Here is a 16,861-nt window from a genome sequence, read left to right on the forward strand (position 1 = left end):
GGAAGTTTTACTCCCACCCGTCCAGGGTTTTAGAAATAGCTTGCTGCAACCATGTCCAAGCGTAACGAGAAAGCCTGCAGTTCAGCCGTTAGGGGTTTTTTGGGTTGTCAAATGATCCTTTATTGAAGGACGTTCCTTGGTAGTTCTCAACTAGCTGGACACCCCGCGGCACCACAGCCCACGGACTGGGCAGTCTCCAGGACCTCTGTAATGGTTCCCGAGAACTCTCTAGCTCGAGACTGGTGCTGTATCTGTCAGGCAATGTTGATAAATCAAAAGTGATGATTTGGACTGGGCCTAATGTTTTTCTGCTTCCGTCTCTTGGCGGTTCCTTGAGGCTCTGCTCATTGGGACAGCAGCAGCAGATCCCACCCGGATCTGGACCTGTCCTCAACAGTCGCCCATCATCCTCAGGCCCTTCCAATCACTGGCTGCCTTCGCAATGTCATCACCAACCTTTTCAGGGGACAGTGGGGCCAACTGACGGGGGGCCAGGGCAGACATGGTACCCCCACCGAGTACCTCGGGTATAGGACTTTGATGCTGGGGTTGAACTTTAGGCAGCACAGTGGAGGCAGCTGGTGTGGGATGAACCCGGATTTGAAGGAAGGTGCAGACGAGCCTCCTCTGAGCAGAGCCAAGAGTGAGAGAAGTGAGTGGTTGGGTTTTCTTTTTTTTAAGATTTGAGAAAGAGGTAACATGCGTGCGCAGAGGTTAAGAATCCGGATTCCCCGCCGAGCACGGAGCCTGACAAGAGGCTCGATCCCACAACCCTGAGACCGTGCCCTGAGCCAAAACCAAGAGTCGGACGACCAACCAACCGATTGTCCCAGGTGCCTCGAGAGCAGCGAGTTCTTTAAAGACTAAAACTATCAGAGAGCAGCTGACAGAGCTGGTCTCCCACGAGGTCTGAACGCTCTACCAATGGGAAACATTTTTGTTCTTGGGTGGGACCCAGTGTTCCATCTAGCTGGTTTCCGGTTCTGAGATGAGAGTGTGATGAACGATGTGGGAAGCGCCAGAATGTTGACCTGAACCTCTGGAGTTGGCGCTACTCAGGGTAGGGAAGGCCCCAGGCTCCCTTGGGTGATAGTGCCACCTAGTGACCGAAGCATGCCGAGGTGGTACGGATCCGCCCCCTGGGAAGAGAAGAGGTTCAGGTGCCCAGGCAGCTGCCACTCCCACCTCTCACACACTTCAGGTTGTAACCCCTATGGGACAACCACTTCAGGGTCACTTGGCAAAAAAAAATCACAAGGACATGATGTATAACCACGCCCGACTGGCTTGTTTTATTGGAGAAGGGCACGTGGAGTTAACAATGTGAAGACAGCTGGGCCCAGAGGATGGGGGGGGGAAGTGCCTCCCCTCCCCACACACGCCCACTGCCCCAAATAAAAAATAACCAACTATGGGAGAGCAGCTGAGACGGCGACTGAGGGCGGGGAAGGGAACAGGGAACCCAAGGACAGCGGAAGAAACCATGCGTGTGCTGGGAGGGCCCAGAGGCAGCGGCGGTGCGAGTAACGCGAATACGAGTCTTTGTATCTTCCACATAGGTCTATATAAATATATAGAGAGAAGTTGTTCACTCTCCCCTGCTCTCCCCTCTGCTCCGCGCTGCTTGCCGCGGTCCCAGCTCCTCTTTCCACATGAGGGCAAAGGGAAGGGGATGATGAGCAAGTCATCACCGAATTGCAATCAGACCCACATCCATCAGCTTCTGGATCTTCTGTGCTATTACAGGATTCTTTAAGTGTCTAATGAACAAAAAGCAAAGTTAATAGACACGAGACTTAACCTAAAAAGGTCTTGTTCGCTCTTGGAGCAACCCCAATGCAAACCCCGTGGAAGGCCCCACAGGAGGCGGCCAAGCAGGAGTCCTGGCCTCGGCCCCTGGGCAGTGCCGTGCCGTGCCACCCCGCTCCGCACGAACCCGCGGACACAGCTTGAAGCTGAAGCCGCTCTTCCTGCAAAACTTGTCTTTCCAGCAGACCACTCAAGCGATCGTGGCAAACACAGCCACGAAGCCATTCCAGCCCCCAAGCTGCGGCCCACCTTTTCAGCTGTAAGCAAAGCCATACACAGTGACCCCCAAAGAGCTCGTGCCGCCTCGCTGCTTGCCTTCCCTCTTCCATCTCCCCCAACTCCACGTACTCGCTGAGCGCCTGGGGGTCCTTCTGCATCTGCTCCAGGATGAGCCGCATGGCCGGGTCGCTCATTATCTGCTGCACCTCGGGGTCGGCCATGGCGCGTCGCTTCACGTCTTCAGGGCTGTCGTGACGGTTGTACTGGGCCATCATACAGCGTTGGTAACCGTCTGCCGCCTCCTGCGTCCCGGCAGAGCCAGAAAGGGGGGCGTGAGCACCGCCCGGCTCACTACTTCGGCAGGGCCAAGGTACCAGAGGGAACGGACAAGGGGGGGGGGAACAGACAGACAGAGAAACAGGCAAGAGGGAAGCAGCAGCAGCGAACCGACACTGAGAAGACTCAAAGGAGAAATGCAGGCAGGGGAGAGCCCCCTGGCGGCCGAGAGCAGCCCCACCTTACAGTTGGAGTCCAGGTCTAAGGCCTTCTGGTAGACGTCCATGGCTTTCGTGTAGTCCTTCATCGCCTCCAAGGCGGCTGCTTTCCGGGTGTAGCCTTTGACTGCAGAGAAGTGGGAAAGGTGAGGCGTCATCAGAACGCAGCTCTGAAGGCTGCCACTCCCACCTTCCCACGGGAACCCCAACATCCGTCTCGCCCACGGATGCCAGCTCCCAACGGCCACCGGCCCCGAGACAAGAGGGGGGCGAGCACGTCCTCTCCCACTCTCCATCTCTGCGCTGGTGTCGAGGGACAGGGGGGTACGGCAGGAAAGCACTTACTGAAGGTCGGCTCTAGCTGGATACATTCCTCACAGTCCTGGGAAGGAGAGAGGAGAGACGTGAGGCTTGTTCTTTCAGATTAGCTACTTCACGACAGACCGACCATTTGGAATAACCGGACACTTTGCCCAGACCCGCGACAGTGTCCTTGCTTTGCATCCCGAGCTTCTGTTAATCCGCGCACCTGGGCCCTTTCACAGAAGGCCCAGCAGAGGAGGGAGAAGAGCAAGTCAAGCGAAACCATGAGGGTTGACAAATCCAGACTACAGACCGCCCCACAGAAGACAAGTGGCCTGGACTCTTCAAAAAGCTCAGATTATGGAAAAATCCGCAAAAGGTGGGGAAACTTCTAGCTTGAGAAATGGAAGAGGACACGCACACGAACCAGATGAAATGCACGGGCTTCGATCCTGATGGCTTTACCGCGCAGTTTCGGTTAAGTGGGGAAATCTGAAGAGCCCCACAGCACCCAGCCTTAGTTCCACTATTATCAGGTGCTAATGACACTTCAGGAAAAGTGCACTCAGGAGCTAGCTCACAGACGTAGAGTGCCAAACATATCCCACTTCCTTTCACAAATGGTTCGGCAAAAACACGGCCATGCTTATCGCTCAAAGAGGTGGAGGACACAGGTGGTTCGGGTGTTTTTGTTTGAAGTGCCTATGAAATGGAAAATTCTGGGGAAAAAAATGCCATACACTATCATTTCACACCCAGGCCCACTTCCAACTACTCCGGCAAAAAGCTAGCCCAGAAATGGTTCGGTTCCTAGCTGGGGAAGTACCACTCTCCCTCACAGGTGACCACTGATGCTGTTCTTCACTTGGCAAACCGACCTGGCTTTGATGTCACCCTTGTACCACAGCAGTGATGTCCCTAAACCAGACAAGGGCCCAGAAGACAGTGGCATCAACAACTATCACGGACTCAAGTACTGGGGTCTCTGCATAGGTCACGTTTTGTTACCTTCCCATAAGGTGGTCCAGACTTGGGGTGCCTGGGTGGCTCCGTTATAACTGTTAAGCGTCTGCCGTCGGCTCAGGTCATGATTTTGGCATCCCGGTCTCGGGCACGTATAGCTTCCTGCTCCGTAGGGAGTCTGCTTCTCCCTCTGCCCTTCCCCACACTCGTTCTCTCTCTCCCCTCTTCTCAAATATATAAATAAACCCTTTTTTAAAAGATTTTATTTATTCATTTGAGAGAGAGAGAGAGAGAGAGAGAGAGAGCACAAGCAGGGGGAGATTTCAGCAGAGGGAGAGGAAGAAGCAGACTCCCCACTGAGCTGGGAGCCCGACGGGCTGGAGATCATGACCTGAGGCAAAGGCAAAGGCACACACTTAACCATCTGGGCCACCCAGGTGCCCCTGAAATACATAAATAAAAAAAAAAATTTTTTTTTAAAAGGTAGTCCAGACTTGGACATTTTATTTATTTATTTTTAAAGATTTCTATTTATTTGACAAAGAGACAGCGAGAAAGGGAACACAAGCAGGGGCAGAGGGAGAGAAAGAAGCAGGCTTCCTGCCGCTCAGGGAGCCCCAAGCAGGGCTCGATCCCAGGACCCTGGGGTCATGACCTGAGCCGAAGGCAGACGCTTAATGACTGAGCCACCCAGGCGCCCCTTGCACAACATTTTAAAAGTCATCTACTCATCAGCAAAGTCATCTAAAGAATGGTTTAAAAATCGCCAATAGAAGCACTGGACAGCTTGTGTTCAAGAGAGCAGTGGGGACTAACTCCCTTCATGGTGCGACAGAACCACACCTGACCACGCCTAATGTGACCGAGAACACCACGCGTGCTAACTGACCTTATCAAAAAGTAAGGGCAGATGGTAAAGCTGCTGTGGGAAACAATACCGCAGTTCCCCCAAAAAATGTATGAATAAAAATAATTAAAAAATTAAACCTCGACCTACACAGCGACACAGCACTTCTCCTGAAAAACTGAAGGTGGGACCCCCCCCCCCCCCGCCCCACCACGGACACAGGACCCCAGCCGCCACAAGGGGGGAACCACCAGTGCTGCTGACGGAGAACGGAGGAGGGGGCCAGGAGGACGATGGCGCGTCCGTGTAACCGAACAGCACTCAGCCTTCAAAAGGAAGAGGACAGGGTGCTCAGTGAAATGAGCCTGACATGAAAGCACACATGCTGGCCAGTTCCACTTACAGAAGGTCCCTAGAGAGGTAACATTCACAGAGACAGAGCTGAACAGTGGCTGCCAGGGGCCGGGGGAGAGGGAACAGGGAGTCAGTGTTTAAAGGGTGCAGTTTCAGTTTGGGAAGATGAAAAGGTTCCGAAGGTGGATGACGGTGAGGGGTGCACACAATGTGAATGCACTAGAGACCAATGACCTGTACCCTCAGAAGGTCAGAATAATAAAGGGGAAGGGAAGAACAAGAACATCAAGAAAAGAATCTATCATCAGGAAAGATGGAAAAGAAGCCAGTTTTTTCTTTTATTTTTTTAAAGATTTTATTTATTTATTTGACAAGGCGAGAGAGCACAAGCAGGGGGAACGTTAGAGGGAGAAGGAGAAGCAGGCTCCCCGCCAAGCAGGGAGCCCAATGCGGGGCTCAATCCCAGGACACTGGGATCGTGACCTGAGCCGAAGGCAGATGCTTAACCATTTGAGCCACTCAGGTGCCCCCACTTTTATTTTAAAGATCTGAGAGAGGGGCGCCTGGGTGGCTCAGTCGTTAAGTGTCTGCCTTTGGCTCAGGTCACGGTCCCAGGGTCCTGGGATCGAGCCCCACATCGGGCTCCCTGCTCCGCAGGAAGCCTGCTTCGCCCTCTCCTGCTCCCCCTGCTTGTGTTCCCTCTCTCGCTGTTTCTCTGTCAAGTTAAAAAAATAAATAAAAAATAAAGATCTGAGAGAGAGAGAGCGCGCGTGCGTGCACAAGTGGCGGGGAGGGCAGAGAGAAAAGCAAACTCCACACTGAGCAGGTAGCCAACTTGGGACTCGATCCCAGGATGCTGGGATCATGACCTGAGCCCGAAGTCAGACGCTTAACTGACTGAGCCACCCAGGCGCCCCCAAGATCCACTTTTCCAAATACTCCCCATCACTAATATAACTCCACGACCCACGATGGAGCAGACTTCAGTGCTGTATTTTACAAAACTCACATACACACACCACCACCTTGACTCTAAGATCAAAGTAAGACCATCGAACGGATGTTGATGAAAATGGGCAAAGAAAAAAACCGCATTTCTCACGCACAAGTTCATTACCATAGTGCCTGCTCCACATTCCCAGACCTGCCCACCTTGAGCGCCAGCTGAAACTCCAGGAGTTTGGTGTAACAGGCAGCGCGATTGCTGTACAATTTGGCATCTTTTGGATTCCGTTTGATGGCTTCTGTATAATGCTTCATGGCCTGGGGATAGTCCCCTGGATAAGGGAAAAAGAAACTTTTTTAGAAAGCAAAAAGCCACCCTCCCCCACACCAGGGACTATTTATTTAGCACACAGGCAGCCAAGGCACAGAGGACAGGTCTGGACAACTCTTATCCAAAAACTTCCGTCACCTGAGCTATAACGTACCTTTCTGAAAACATTCATTGCCTTTGTTCTTCTCCTCCAACGCCAAGTCGGGGTTTATATAAGCCAGCCGCTCTTGCTCCTTCAGAATCTTCTCCGCCTAAGAAAAAATAATTCTTTGGATAATCATTTAAACTCTCATCAACATAAATATTGCACTAAAAAAATCCTGATGCAGATTTTGATTTCCAAAAAGTACCGTGATTTTAGTTTTTGTTCAAAGAGCATATAATGCTTGATCTCGGGGTTGTGAGTTCAAGCCCCACATTGGGTGCAGTGATTACTTAAAAAATTACATATTCTTCATTATCAAGGTACACTGTGGGGTGCCTGGGTGGCTCACTGGGTTAAGCGTCCAATTCTTGGTTTCAGCTTAGACTGTGTGTGGAGCCCGCTTAAGATTCTCTCCCTCCCCCCTGTCGCTTCCACCACCCCTCACTCAAAAACAAAAAACAAAAAAGGCAAGCAAGCCCCTGAAGATGATCCATGTGTCAGTAACACAATTTCCTAAACAGTCTTGGGGCACCTGGGTGGCTCAGTCGGTTAAGCGTGTAACTTTGCTCAGGTCATGATCCCAGGGCCCTGGGATCAAGCCCTCCGTGGGGTTCCCTGGTTGGCAGGGAGTCTGCTTCTCCCTCTCCCCCTGCCCCTTTTCCCAATTTGTGTGTGCACAAGCACTCTCTCAAATAAAAAAAAAAAAATCTTAAAAAAAAAAAAAACTTTCTGACCAAACTTTTCATGAATAAAATCACCCCCCCCATAGTTTATGACAACTGGCACAATACACAACACTTTGGTTATGTAAGGCAAAAAAAAAACTTAAGTTACAATAAGAACCATAACACTCCATGCACTGACCCTCAGCAGAAGGTTAAAATCTTGGCTGATAAAAGTACAGCAAACAACCTGGGTTATTCCTTATGTGTTATCACGTGACAAGGACATCATGTGAAATGACCAAAAACACTACCTAAAAAAACTCAAGGTTCACTACTAAGCAACTGCAAATATAAGGAATAAGAACTTAAGAAAACATCCCCATTCTTTCCCTACCCACCTGTTGGCATTTCTTGAGCACATCTGGGGTTCGGTGCTCTGCCAAAGACTTGTTATAGAAATGGATGGCATCCTTGTACTTTTCTTCTTTGAAGTAGGAGTTACCAATTCGAGCGTAAGCTCTGACAAAAACAAGCAAAAAAGAATCTGCTAAGGGCAGAGCAGGGACAAGGTCAGCTCCTGCAGAGAAAAAACATCGGCAACTAGGAATAAGGCCCCCATCACTACCGGGACACTATGCCCTCCAAACACTTTTTGTCTCAATGCCTGAGGCCTCCTCTCCAGCCCACTGTTAACAGAGCAGGTGGTGTGGCCAGCAACCCTCCTCCCCACGCAGGAAAATTTAAGTCTTGGACATCGACCCCTCCACACCACTCGAGGTACTGCCGAAGGTCGCGCGTACTTGGCAATCTGTCGATAGTCTTCTCGGTTTTCTCGCCCCACTTCGATGGCCTTCTCACAAAGCTCCCGGCATTTACTGTAGTCGCCCTTCTCGAAGTACACGGCTGCCAGGCAGGACGGTTAAGGAAGAGTCAGCCCTTGTCTCTCCCCAGGACTGCCTGACAATGCACTTACCCCTCAGCCTGGACCTCACCTGCTTGATTGGTCATGTAAGTCATGTTGGTGGGGTCCAGGTCCTTGGCTCTGTCGTAGTGCTTCAAGGCTGCGTCAAAGTCTTTCTTCTTGTAGGCCTCATTCCCCAACTCCTTCTCTTTCAGCGCCTAGATGAAGTGTGGAAGGAGTACTGAGCAAATCTAACCCTGATGTCAGAGACAGTAAGAGCTTGGGACCTGCCCCCGGTCCTGTACAGCACGTACGACCAACAGGTCACCATGTCTGCCGGCATCTTCTCAATCAGCTATGGACTGAAAAGTGAGCGGCTGTTGGAATGGAAAATTAAAAACTTTCATTTCCACTTCCTCTGAAGTGCCCCCCTTTCCATCTACCCTCCTGGATTTTCTGAGAAAACAGAGAGCTTCTTTGGACAGGAAATCCCTCTAGCCTGCACCAACCTCCAAGAGGACAGCAGCTCTGTGCCCGGTTTTATTGGGAGAGGCTGCGCCAAGTCAGTTTCTGTCCCTCGGCTTTCTGGGGCCTCAGCTGTCAGGGAACAGCGGCAGGGGGGTGGGGAGAGGATGAGAAGGGGCTGGCCTGGTGGCAGGAGTCTTCAGCATAGCTTGCTACCACCCACATCATCGGGCCCTTTTCCAGCTCTGAAACACCCTGAACAACCAACGCTTACCCATCTGAAGGTGCTAAATTTGGCAACAATCTGCTGTTCCCATTTATAAGAAGGGAAATAGAATCGTGGAAGCACATGCCTCCTACTCTGGAAGACTGTGTTGCTAAGTGGACAACTTTCAACTACACACCACATCCGACCAGAAAACAGGAGCCTAAATGAGATGGGTGTAGACAACATTCCTCTGGATCCCAGCGAGGACACGGAGCACACACAGAACTTTACTGGCCTGCCCCAAAAGCCTTGCTGCAAGTCTCTGAGATACACAATTCTCATGATATCGCTTGGCGAGTCAACCTTTTAACATACTGACCGTTCTGATAACAGCAGCACCTGGATGCTCAGAAACTGTTACAGCCGCCCCGACCCACAGTACTCCTGCCTGATGGGGACTGCCAGCTGACTAGGTCATTTAGGAATGTGTGACAACAAGAAGGAAAAACAAGACCTGCTTCTTATTCTCTGGAAGATCTTCTTCCATTGGCTCTGGCTTCGTGTCCTTCTTGGGAGGAGGAGGTGGGGGAGGTGTTCCAGCTTCCTCCTCCTCATCCATACTGCCCAGATCGACCCCCAGCAGGACACTGAGAGTAGTCATGATCCGGGGATCTTGCAGTTTCCTAGCATTGTTTAAAAAAAAAAAAAAGAAAAAAGAAAACCACAATTATTCTTCACCACAACTGATTTTAAACCCCCAGTGACTGCTAAATCTCAGATGACTGCATACGAGAGCTCCTCCTCCACAGAAAAACTGCTGGATTCTGCACTATCCACGAGGTACCACCGGGGAATACCCTATCCTTCGACAATCCATCTAAAATGAGGTAACAGCTGTCAGATTTCTTTCTCGAAAACAGAAAATACACAAAGGAATGAGTTATAAGTACACTCCATCTCATCTCAGAAGTCACAGATAGCAATACGCTTAAGAAACACATCTTTAACCTGACGCTCTTCTCAACCACAAGTTTCCACTCCAATGTACCAAGAGACAGCATCTGGTGTGCATGGAAAGGATAGGGTTGGTGCCAGATCAGAATTAGAGTAGAGCGTGAAGAGACATGGACACTCAGGAAAGAAAATTCTAAATTATTCTGATGTATGTCCCAGTTGACCCTTCCTAGAAATATAAGCAAACAAGAAACCAACAACTACTACCGCCTGTTAGAGAAAATGCAAACACAGAAACACTGTTGTCTGAATCAGGGACACCCTCCTCCCCCTATGCCCGACCATAAAAATCCCAGGAAGCACAATGTCCGCGTCCATTTCCAGAGACGAACCGTTCTGCCTTGACTTACGTGCCCAGGTCGGATGGCTTGTTGCGCAGCTGCTCGATCAGCTCCCGGTAGGTAGGATCAGCGAGCAGCGTCCTTGTCCTGGGATCGCTCTCCAGCTTCTGGTACACATTGGGCATGTTGAAAGGGTTCATAAATTTCCGCTCTGTTCCGAGCAAAGGAAAGCACGTTACTAGAAATCGGTTCCCTTGAGCCATGATGCCCCTGTAGCCTGTAAGCCTGCCATTTAGGCAGGGAGCCTCAAAGGTAACCCCGTTAAAAACCAACCAACCAACCAACCCAACAGTGTATTGGTGTCTACCTGCCAACCGGGCCTCCATATTCTGTAAGCCCTCTTTGAGCTGAGGATTATTTGCTTCATGTTTTAAACCCTCTTCATAGGTTCGCTTGGCTTCTTCAAATCGGTTTAAGAACTCAAGAGCCGCTGCTTTCCGCGAATAGCCCTTAAACCAGCAAAAAAGGATACAAAACAAAATAAAGGACATCAAGAGGTAAGTCCAGAAGATGAACTCCAAAGACTCTGTTCTACATTTCATGGGACAAAACGGGTATTCATGTGAAGACCAAAGAATAGGAGGAGGAGCACATGATGCCAAGATTGAGAATGAAGAATCCAGACAAATATCAAAGATGCTCACCCTCCCCACCTCAGTTTATCTTACGACCCAGGGCTGTCCGTTTCTTTGGCAGCATTTTCTCTCCCGGCAGTACAAGAAATAAGACCCGTCTCAACAAGGGATGGTATCTCAGACTTGGCGACCTGTACCATCAGTCTGAGGAACATACTCAAGGAGGAGAACGGATGGGTAATCAACTATCCGTCTACAGGGACACACAACAAGCCAGGCCAGGAGGGCCTAGTATGTAAAAACAGCGTACCAAAAGGCATATCTGTGAAGTCCAAAGAGCCTCAGTGCACCCACAGCTTACCTTGGCCCAGTCAGGCTTTAAGTCGACGGTTTTGCAGCCATCCTCATAAGCCTTCTGGTAGTCACCCTTCTTGGCATAGGCCGCTGAACGGTTGCTGTAGAGCACGTGGTTCTGGGGATCTAACTTAATGGCCTCAGAGTAGCACTGTAGCGCGTCATCAATGTTGCCCGCACTCAGGGCCTTATTGCCCTTCTCTTTTAGCTCATTTACCTGAAGGTGAAAAAAAAAGCCAATGTACTTTTTCTCTCCATAACACACTTGCTTGGTCCCAATTTTCTAAGTGGCGTTTCTACTTTTCTTCAGTTATCGACAAAGAAGTTATTTTACAAACCAAAAGAAAAACCATTAATGAGTTCATTTACCATCTCCCACACCTTTTGGAACCAACCAGAAAACAGTAAGTAACCAGGAAAAAAAGTCTGACCCTTTGCTCTCCACTAGCTCCAGTGTGAATCAGAATTCCAGCCACTCTTCCAAAAGTTTCTACTTAGGGCTGATGAAGGACACACTCATGAGGTCCTTTTATGGAAAAACAAATTCATTTGCCATTATAATGCCAAGAAGCCCAAACGATAAACCAAACACAGACCGCGCTGCTCCTCACAGAAGAGGGATTCACGAAGGAAGTGAATGGAGTGTGCTTGGACACATGCTCTACAAACCACAGGCTTCACACCGGCTCCTCTGGGAGCATCAAGATGTTCACCCACGATCAGAGAAGAACCTATCTCCCATTCATAGGTGTGGTGATAGGTCACAGCATGGTAGATCACTGCTCTGTTCCTTAGTGAGTAAAGGAGAGCTAGCCCACCCAAATCAGTTTTGCCGCATTTAAATATCATACAGAGTATGCAAAAAAATGAAACACTATTTGTGGTTTAATCTCCAATCCTCTCAAATATTCAAAACATGGTACTAATTAGAGGGCTTCTCCTAACCAGGGATGCCCTACAAGAGAGAAAGGGTCACATCTCAAATGCAAACACATTTGGTGAGATCAAGCTTGTCATTCAAGTTACTAAATCATTCTCTCTGACTCTCTCATCCAGCCTTGACCACCACTGTTAACATACTGATTGCAAGTGATTTTGGAACCCTGAGGCACACCAATCGGGAACTTCCCTCCATTAACCAGAGATGTCAGAGAGACAACCTTGAGAAAGAAAAAGGAGCCTGGGTGGCTCAGTTGGTTAAGCAACTGCCTTCGGCTCAGGTCATGATCCTGGAGTCCTGGGATCGAATCCTGCATCAGGCTCCCTGCTCAGCAGGGAGTGTGCTTCTCCCTCTGACTACCCCCTCCCGTGCTATCTCATTTTCTCTCTCAAATAAATAAATAAATAAATCTTAAAAACAAAAACAAAAAACTCAAAGACTGCCAAATCCAGCGAAGGATAAAAAAATCTTAGAACTCAGGAAGGAGACCACAAAGCAAAAAGTTAAAAACTCAGCTAGTATCAAGATGCAGCTGAGAACAGCTCCATGAAGTTCTTGCCTATCCTACAAAACATCATTTGCCAAACAGAGTACTGACCCGCGGTAGGTCAGGAAATCAAGTCTGTAGGCTGTGACCAGCACTTTAAAGGTAGGATAGAAAATACCAGCCCACAATGCAAATAGCAAGCACTATTTTGTTAAATGTGTTACACAGTGCTATCTCTGCACTGATTCTAGTGTAAAAAGTACATTACACCCTGGGATTTGTTTGAAAGGCACTAAAAAGAAAAGGTGGACACACCAATCTGTCCAACTTGAGTCTAACTTGAATACTTCCGAAAACAGATACAGATCCCCTGTTGAAAATAAAAACCAAATGCAGAGAAGTCACACGGTGAATGGGTTCAGCAGTAGATTCGGACACATCTGTAGTTAAAATGCCAGGTGGCCAGCTCACCAGTCATAAACGTTGCAGCCCTGAGTTTAGTCATTCATTCAGTCTCCCTGCACATCCGCTCCACCTAGAATGGGAAGCTCGACTTTAAAAACTTTTTTCCTATTTTGATCAAAGGGACAAACCCCTTTCTTAAATTTGTAAGTAATGTGCTCCTCACTCCAGAAATCTTTTTCTTGTCTCTACCTTAGCCTATTTAATCCCAGATACAACTTAATTATCCCAAATGAGCAAAAAACTTATTCATCACTCCATCTCCACTCTATTTTTTTTTTTTAATTTACTATAGAGGCTCCAGATTTGATCAAAGCAGCAATGGCTGTACCTGAAGAAAGCAACACTAGGCTTTGCAGATCACACCGAAAACAAGGGGCTGGTTTTTTCCCCAGATGAATCGCTACACTTCAATGAACAGCTTCCAACTGAATAAAATCTCTCCAGGCCGTTCACAACCTCCAGGCCGCCGAGAATATAATGAAGCCACTTAAACCAACCACCAGCAACTACAAACTCGGTCCCCTAAAAATGCTGAGCCGAGACAAGTAACTTCTTGCTGCTTATCTACATAGCCTAGATTTTCTACAGCAACCAATTCCTCCTTGTGTAATCAGAAACCAACCTTCCAGAAATATCAGTCTTGAGTTACTCTCGAATCACATACACACAAAACCGAGAAGAAAGAAGAAAGGGAGGGGCGGCACATGCATCTGTAAAACACTGGTAGAGATGGAAACCGTTCCAAGGACTTTCGCGGCACCCTCCCTTTCCTGCATCAGGCAAAGTCGGCCCGCCGCTCATCAAACCTTCACTAAACGCTCGTCCATGCCGTCCCCGCTCTCCACATTCCTCCAAGTTAACTGTGGCCAAGTCCCGGGGGGCCTCTCCGTCGGGAATCCCGGCTCTCTCAGCTGGCGAGCCCCCAGTGTGGACCCGGTCCTTCCCGCCTCTACAGAAGCCCCTCGCCCACCTCCATCCCTGCCAGCACCCCCACCACTGTCCCCCCCGGCCCCCTCCGCTGAGCCGAGAGCCACCTCCCGGCAGGCCTCCGGGGCCCAGCCACGGCCTCTCTGCCTGCCGCGGGCCGGACTTCGGCCGAACTGTCGCCGGCCCTCCGGCCCTCCTCGCCGAGCCGGCAGGCGACGGCCGCTGGGTGGACCCGGCGCTCCCCGCGGCCCGGCCTCGCTACACTGCTCACCTCCCGCCCGGTGGGCAGCGGCCCTCACGCCCTCGCCGCCGCCGCCGCTGCTCGGCCGGCCCCAGACCGCCGCCCCGATCGGCGCCCGCCCCGCCCCGCTCCTCCACCCGCGGCTCGGCCTCGGCCGGTGTCCGAGCGGCCCCGGGGCCTCGGCCCGCCCCTCCCCCTTCACCTGCTCCATAGCCCGGTCCGGAACGCCGTTGAATTGAGTCCGTCCGCTCCGCGTTCCCAACCGCACGCGCCGCCTTCTGGAACCTACTAGAAGCTGCCGGGACCCCCGGATCCCGCCCCTTCCTCGCCTGCTCACTGGTTGCGCTCCCCGAGGGGGCTTTCTGTGCTTCCCTACTATTGGCTTGAAGTCTAGCCCATCATCTTTGCTTCTCTGTCATTGGGCAGTTGAGAGTAATTCCCTCAGCCCTGCCTCCCCCGCGCCTCCGGATTGGACTCCTCCCGGCAAGCCCCGCCCACTACGGGCTCCACGATTGGAGGGAGGGGCGAACTTCTGTGACAGGGATTGGCCGCTTGGTCCGCCAATCGTGGCCGCGCTGGCCGCGCCCATTGGTCCCGTTCTTTCTGGAAATTTCCACCTCTCCCATTGGGCTGACGGACTCCGTGACGGCAGCTCCTTCAGATGAAAAAAAATGTCGATTGGGCGGAGAGTCGCCGCCAGTTTGCGCTGATAGGTTTAAATGGCCGTCCGTCAAAAGGCAGTGTGGGGCCTTCACCTCTGCACTGGTTTATGGGAGTCCAAGACCACAGTCGCTCTCGGCCGCGGTGGCAGCTTCCCGCCTCCGTGGGTCACGAGTGCGGCCCTGACGACTCGCTCCTCCCCGGCGGCACAGAGCCGCTCGGCGGTCCCAGCCGGTGGGGGTGGCGTCTGGGTGGACCTCGGGAGAGCGCCCTGGCCGGGACGTCCCCAGAGCCCGCCTTCAGGCGCCGAGTGGTCAGAAATAGCGAAGGAGCTGGGGTTTGGGTGGACAGGCCGGAATCTCTCCGTGGCGGGGGCCGTGACTCCCCGAGTCCCCTCGGTGGAAATGCACGTTGTGTGTGACCCGCTCGTGTCCAGGGTTTGGTCGTCTAGGGCCGTGGGCGGTTTCCCATCGTGCAGTCGCGTCTTTAGCGCTCCATGACAGGGAGCTGCCGCCATTAGTGGGAGGTGCAGGGGGGCGGGGAACGAAGACGAGCGAGGTGCTTGCCCACCTGCTGGCAGCGGTGGCGGCCTGGGAGGGCCTCGCCGAGAGGCAGGGCACGTGCGAGAGCACCCGGGGATGCGAAAGGGCTGAGGGCGTGGAGGAGAGAGGCTGGTTTTCCCTCCTGGACCAGTGTGTGTTTCGTGGAACAAAGAAGCCGCATGCCAGGTCTGGAGAGGGCTTGGATGAGGGTCTTGGGGCCTGCGGTGGCCTTGCTATCTTCCCATCTGGGTCACGCCATCTCTGCCCAGGGTTTTAAGTGCCCACTCCTTGCCAGTAGCTTGTCTCCACAGCTTCCTCTTCCAGCCCCGCTGTCCCTGATCCTTTGGCAGCACTGCAACCAGAGTCTCTGCGGATCCACATCCCCTGTTTAAAGCTCTTGGAGGCTTTAGATTGGGGCTCAGGGCCGGTCTCATCTGGCAGGCCCACTTATACGGCCTCTTTCCCTGTCCTCCGTCTTCAGCACCAAACTGCAGCCCGCTGACATCTCTGTTCATTAAACTAAGTGGCTCCTTCCCTCTAGGCCTGCCTACAAACTGTTCCCTCTGCTGGGGTCCCGCTTCCACCAACTCTGCCAGGTTAATTTGGTCTTTTCAGGCTGAGATGAACGGTCATGGTTCCTTAATGGTCTACCTCCTAAAAGGATAATAATTTCTGCCCACCCGTTACTTGCTTTTACTCCACTGTGGGCTGTATGTGTGTCCAGTCACAAATTAAACCGGCAACTTCGGTGTCAGTGCCACATTTTGTTAGGTCCACAGGGGCCTCATGTCCTTTTTCCTTTTTCCTTGTTTTCCAGTGCATCGCACAGCATCTGGCACATAGTAGGTGTTCATTAATCCGTCCCATATGATTGAATGTGTCAGATGCGATTGTGGGCTCTGGAGAAAATGCAGTGAACAAACCTGACAAAAATCACTTGGTACTCATTCTAGTGATGGAGACACATCAAAAAAGTTTATAGGATAGATCTGCCTAAGTGCAGTGGAGAAAAATGAAGCAGAGAAGGGTTGAGGAGTGTTGGGTGAGGGGGATGGTGTTGCAATTTTAATAAGCTGGCCTGGACAAACCTCAGAAGCTAAGATTTGAGAAAAGACCTGAAGAAGTAAGGGAGTGAGATGAATGGAAAATCTGGGGAAGAACCTTGCACTCAGAGGGTGCAAGGACAACAACACATGCAAAGATCCTGGGGTGGGACCTGCAGTGGGGTGGCCAGGATGGTGGGAGCAAGGGGGGAACGGGAGTGGGGCCAAGAGGAAGCAGGGGCCAGGTCCTGCGGGGCGAGAGGCCAGTGTGTTCATGCCAGCGCGTTTTGAACAGTAAAGGGACATGATCTGACGTAGTTTTATCAGGACTCCTCTGGCTGCAGTGTAGGTGACCTTTCAGGACACTTGCCGTGTTCCAGGAGAGTGATGACAATGCTGTGGGCCAGAGTGGGAGCGGAGGAGGGCTGAGAACAGTTGGGTTCCAACTTTTGGAGGAGCCAACAGGATCTGTTGATACATTGGTCTCAGAACAGGAAGGAAGGAGGTGATTCCCAGGCTTTTGGCCTCTCTTACTCATCTGCTAAATTAAACCTGTCCACAAGACCTTTCATTTCTCCTTGGCACTGTCTCCAGATCACCACACTTTTGCCGGTCCCACTGCT

General features: G+C 51.3%; 1 protein-coding gene across 1 annotated transcript; it reads right to left on the reverse strand.

The window, feature by feature from the left end:
- Window positions 1–1,267: 1,267 nt before the first annotated feature.
- On the reverse strand, window positions 1,268–14,299 carry STIP1 (stress induced phosphoprotein 1). The gene is made up of 14 exons (XM_028118229.2): window positions 14,196–14,299; window positions 10,941–11,150; window positions 10,312–10,453; window positions 10,014–10,155; window positions 9,164–9,332; window positions 8,068–8,194; window positions 7,876–7,978; window positions 7,474–7,594; window positions 6,420–6,516; window positions 6,142–6,266; window positions 2,868–2,904; window positions 2,546–2,649; window positions 2,158–2,330; window positions 1,268–1,760 (listed from the first exon to the last, which is right to left on the reverse strand). The coding sequence occupies exons 1-14, from the start codon at window positions 14,202–14,204 to the stop codon at window positions 1,688–1,690; spliced, it is 1,632 nt and encodes a 543-aa protein (XP_027974030.1). The 5' UTR covers window positions 14,205–14,299; the 3' UTR covers window positions 1,268–1,687.
- Window positions 14,300–16,861: the final 2,562 nt, after the last annotated feature.

Source organism: Eumetopias jubatus, unplaced genomic scaffold (assembly GCF_037043125.1).
Source record: "Eumetopias jubatus isolate StellerSeaLion01/CBP00866 unplaced genomic scaffold, mEumJub1_p1.0 scaffold_13, whole genome shotgun sequence".
Lineage (NCBI taxonomy): Eukaryota > Metazoa > Chordata > Mammalia > Carnivora > Otariidae > Eumetopias > Eumetopias jubatus.

What these genes read in the sequence shown, in the direction of transcription:
- STIP1 (XM_028118229.2), bottom strand. An exon ending in AAGCCATCCGACCTGGGCAC is followed by an intron (nt 9,333 to 10,013) that starts GTAAGTCAAGGC and finishes AAACAATGCTAG; the next exon opens with GAAACTGCAAGATCCCCGGA. An exon ending in TGCTCAAGAAATGCCAACAG is followed by an intron (nt 6,517 to 7,473) that starts GTGGGTAGGGAA and finishes ATTTTTTCTTAG; the next exon opens with GCGGAGAAGATTCTGAAGGA.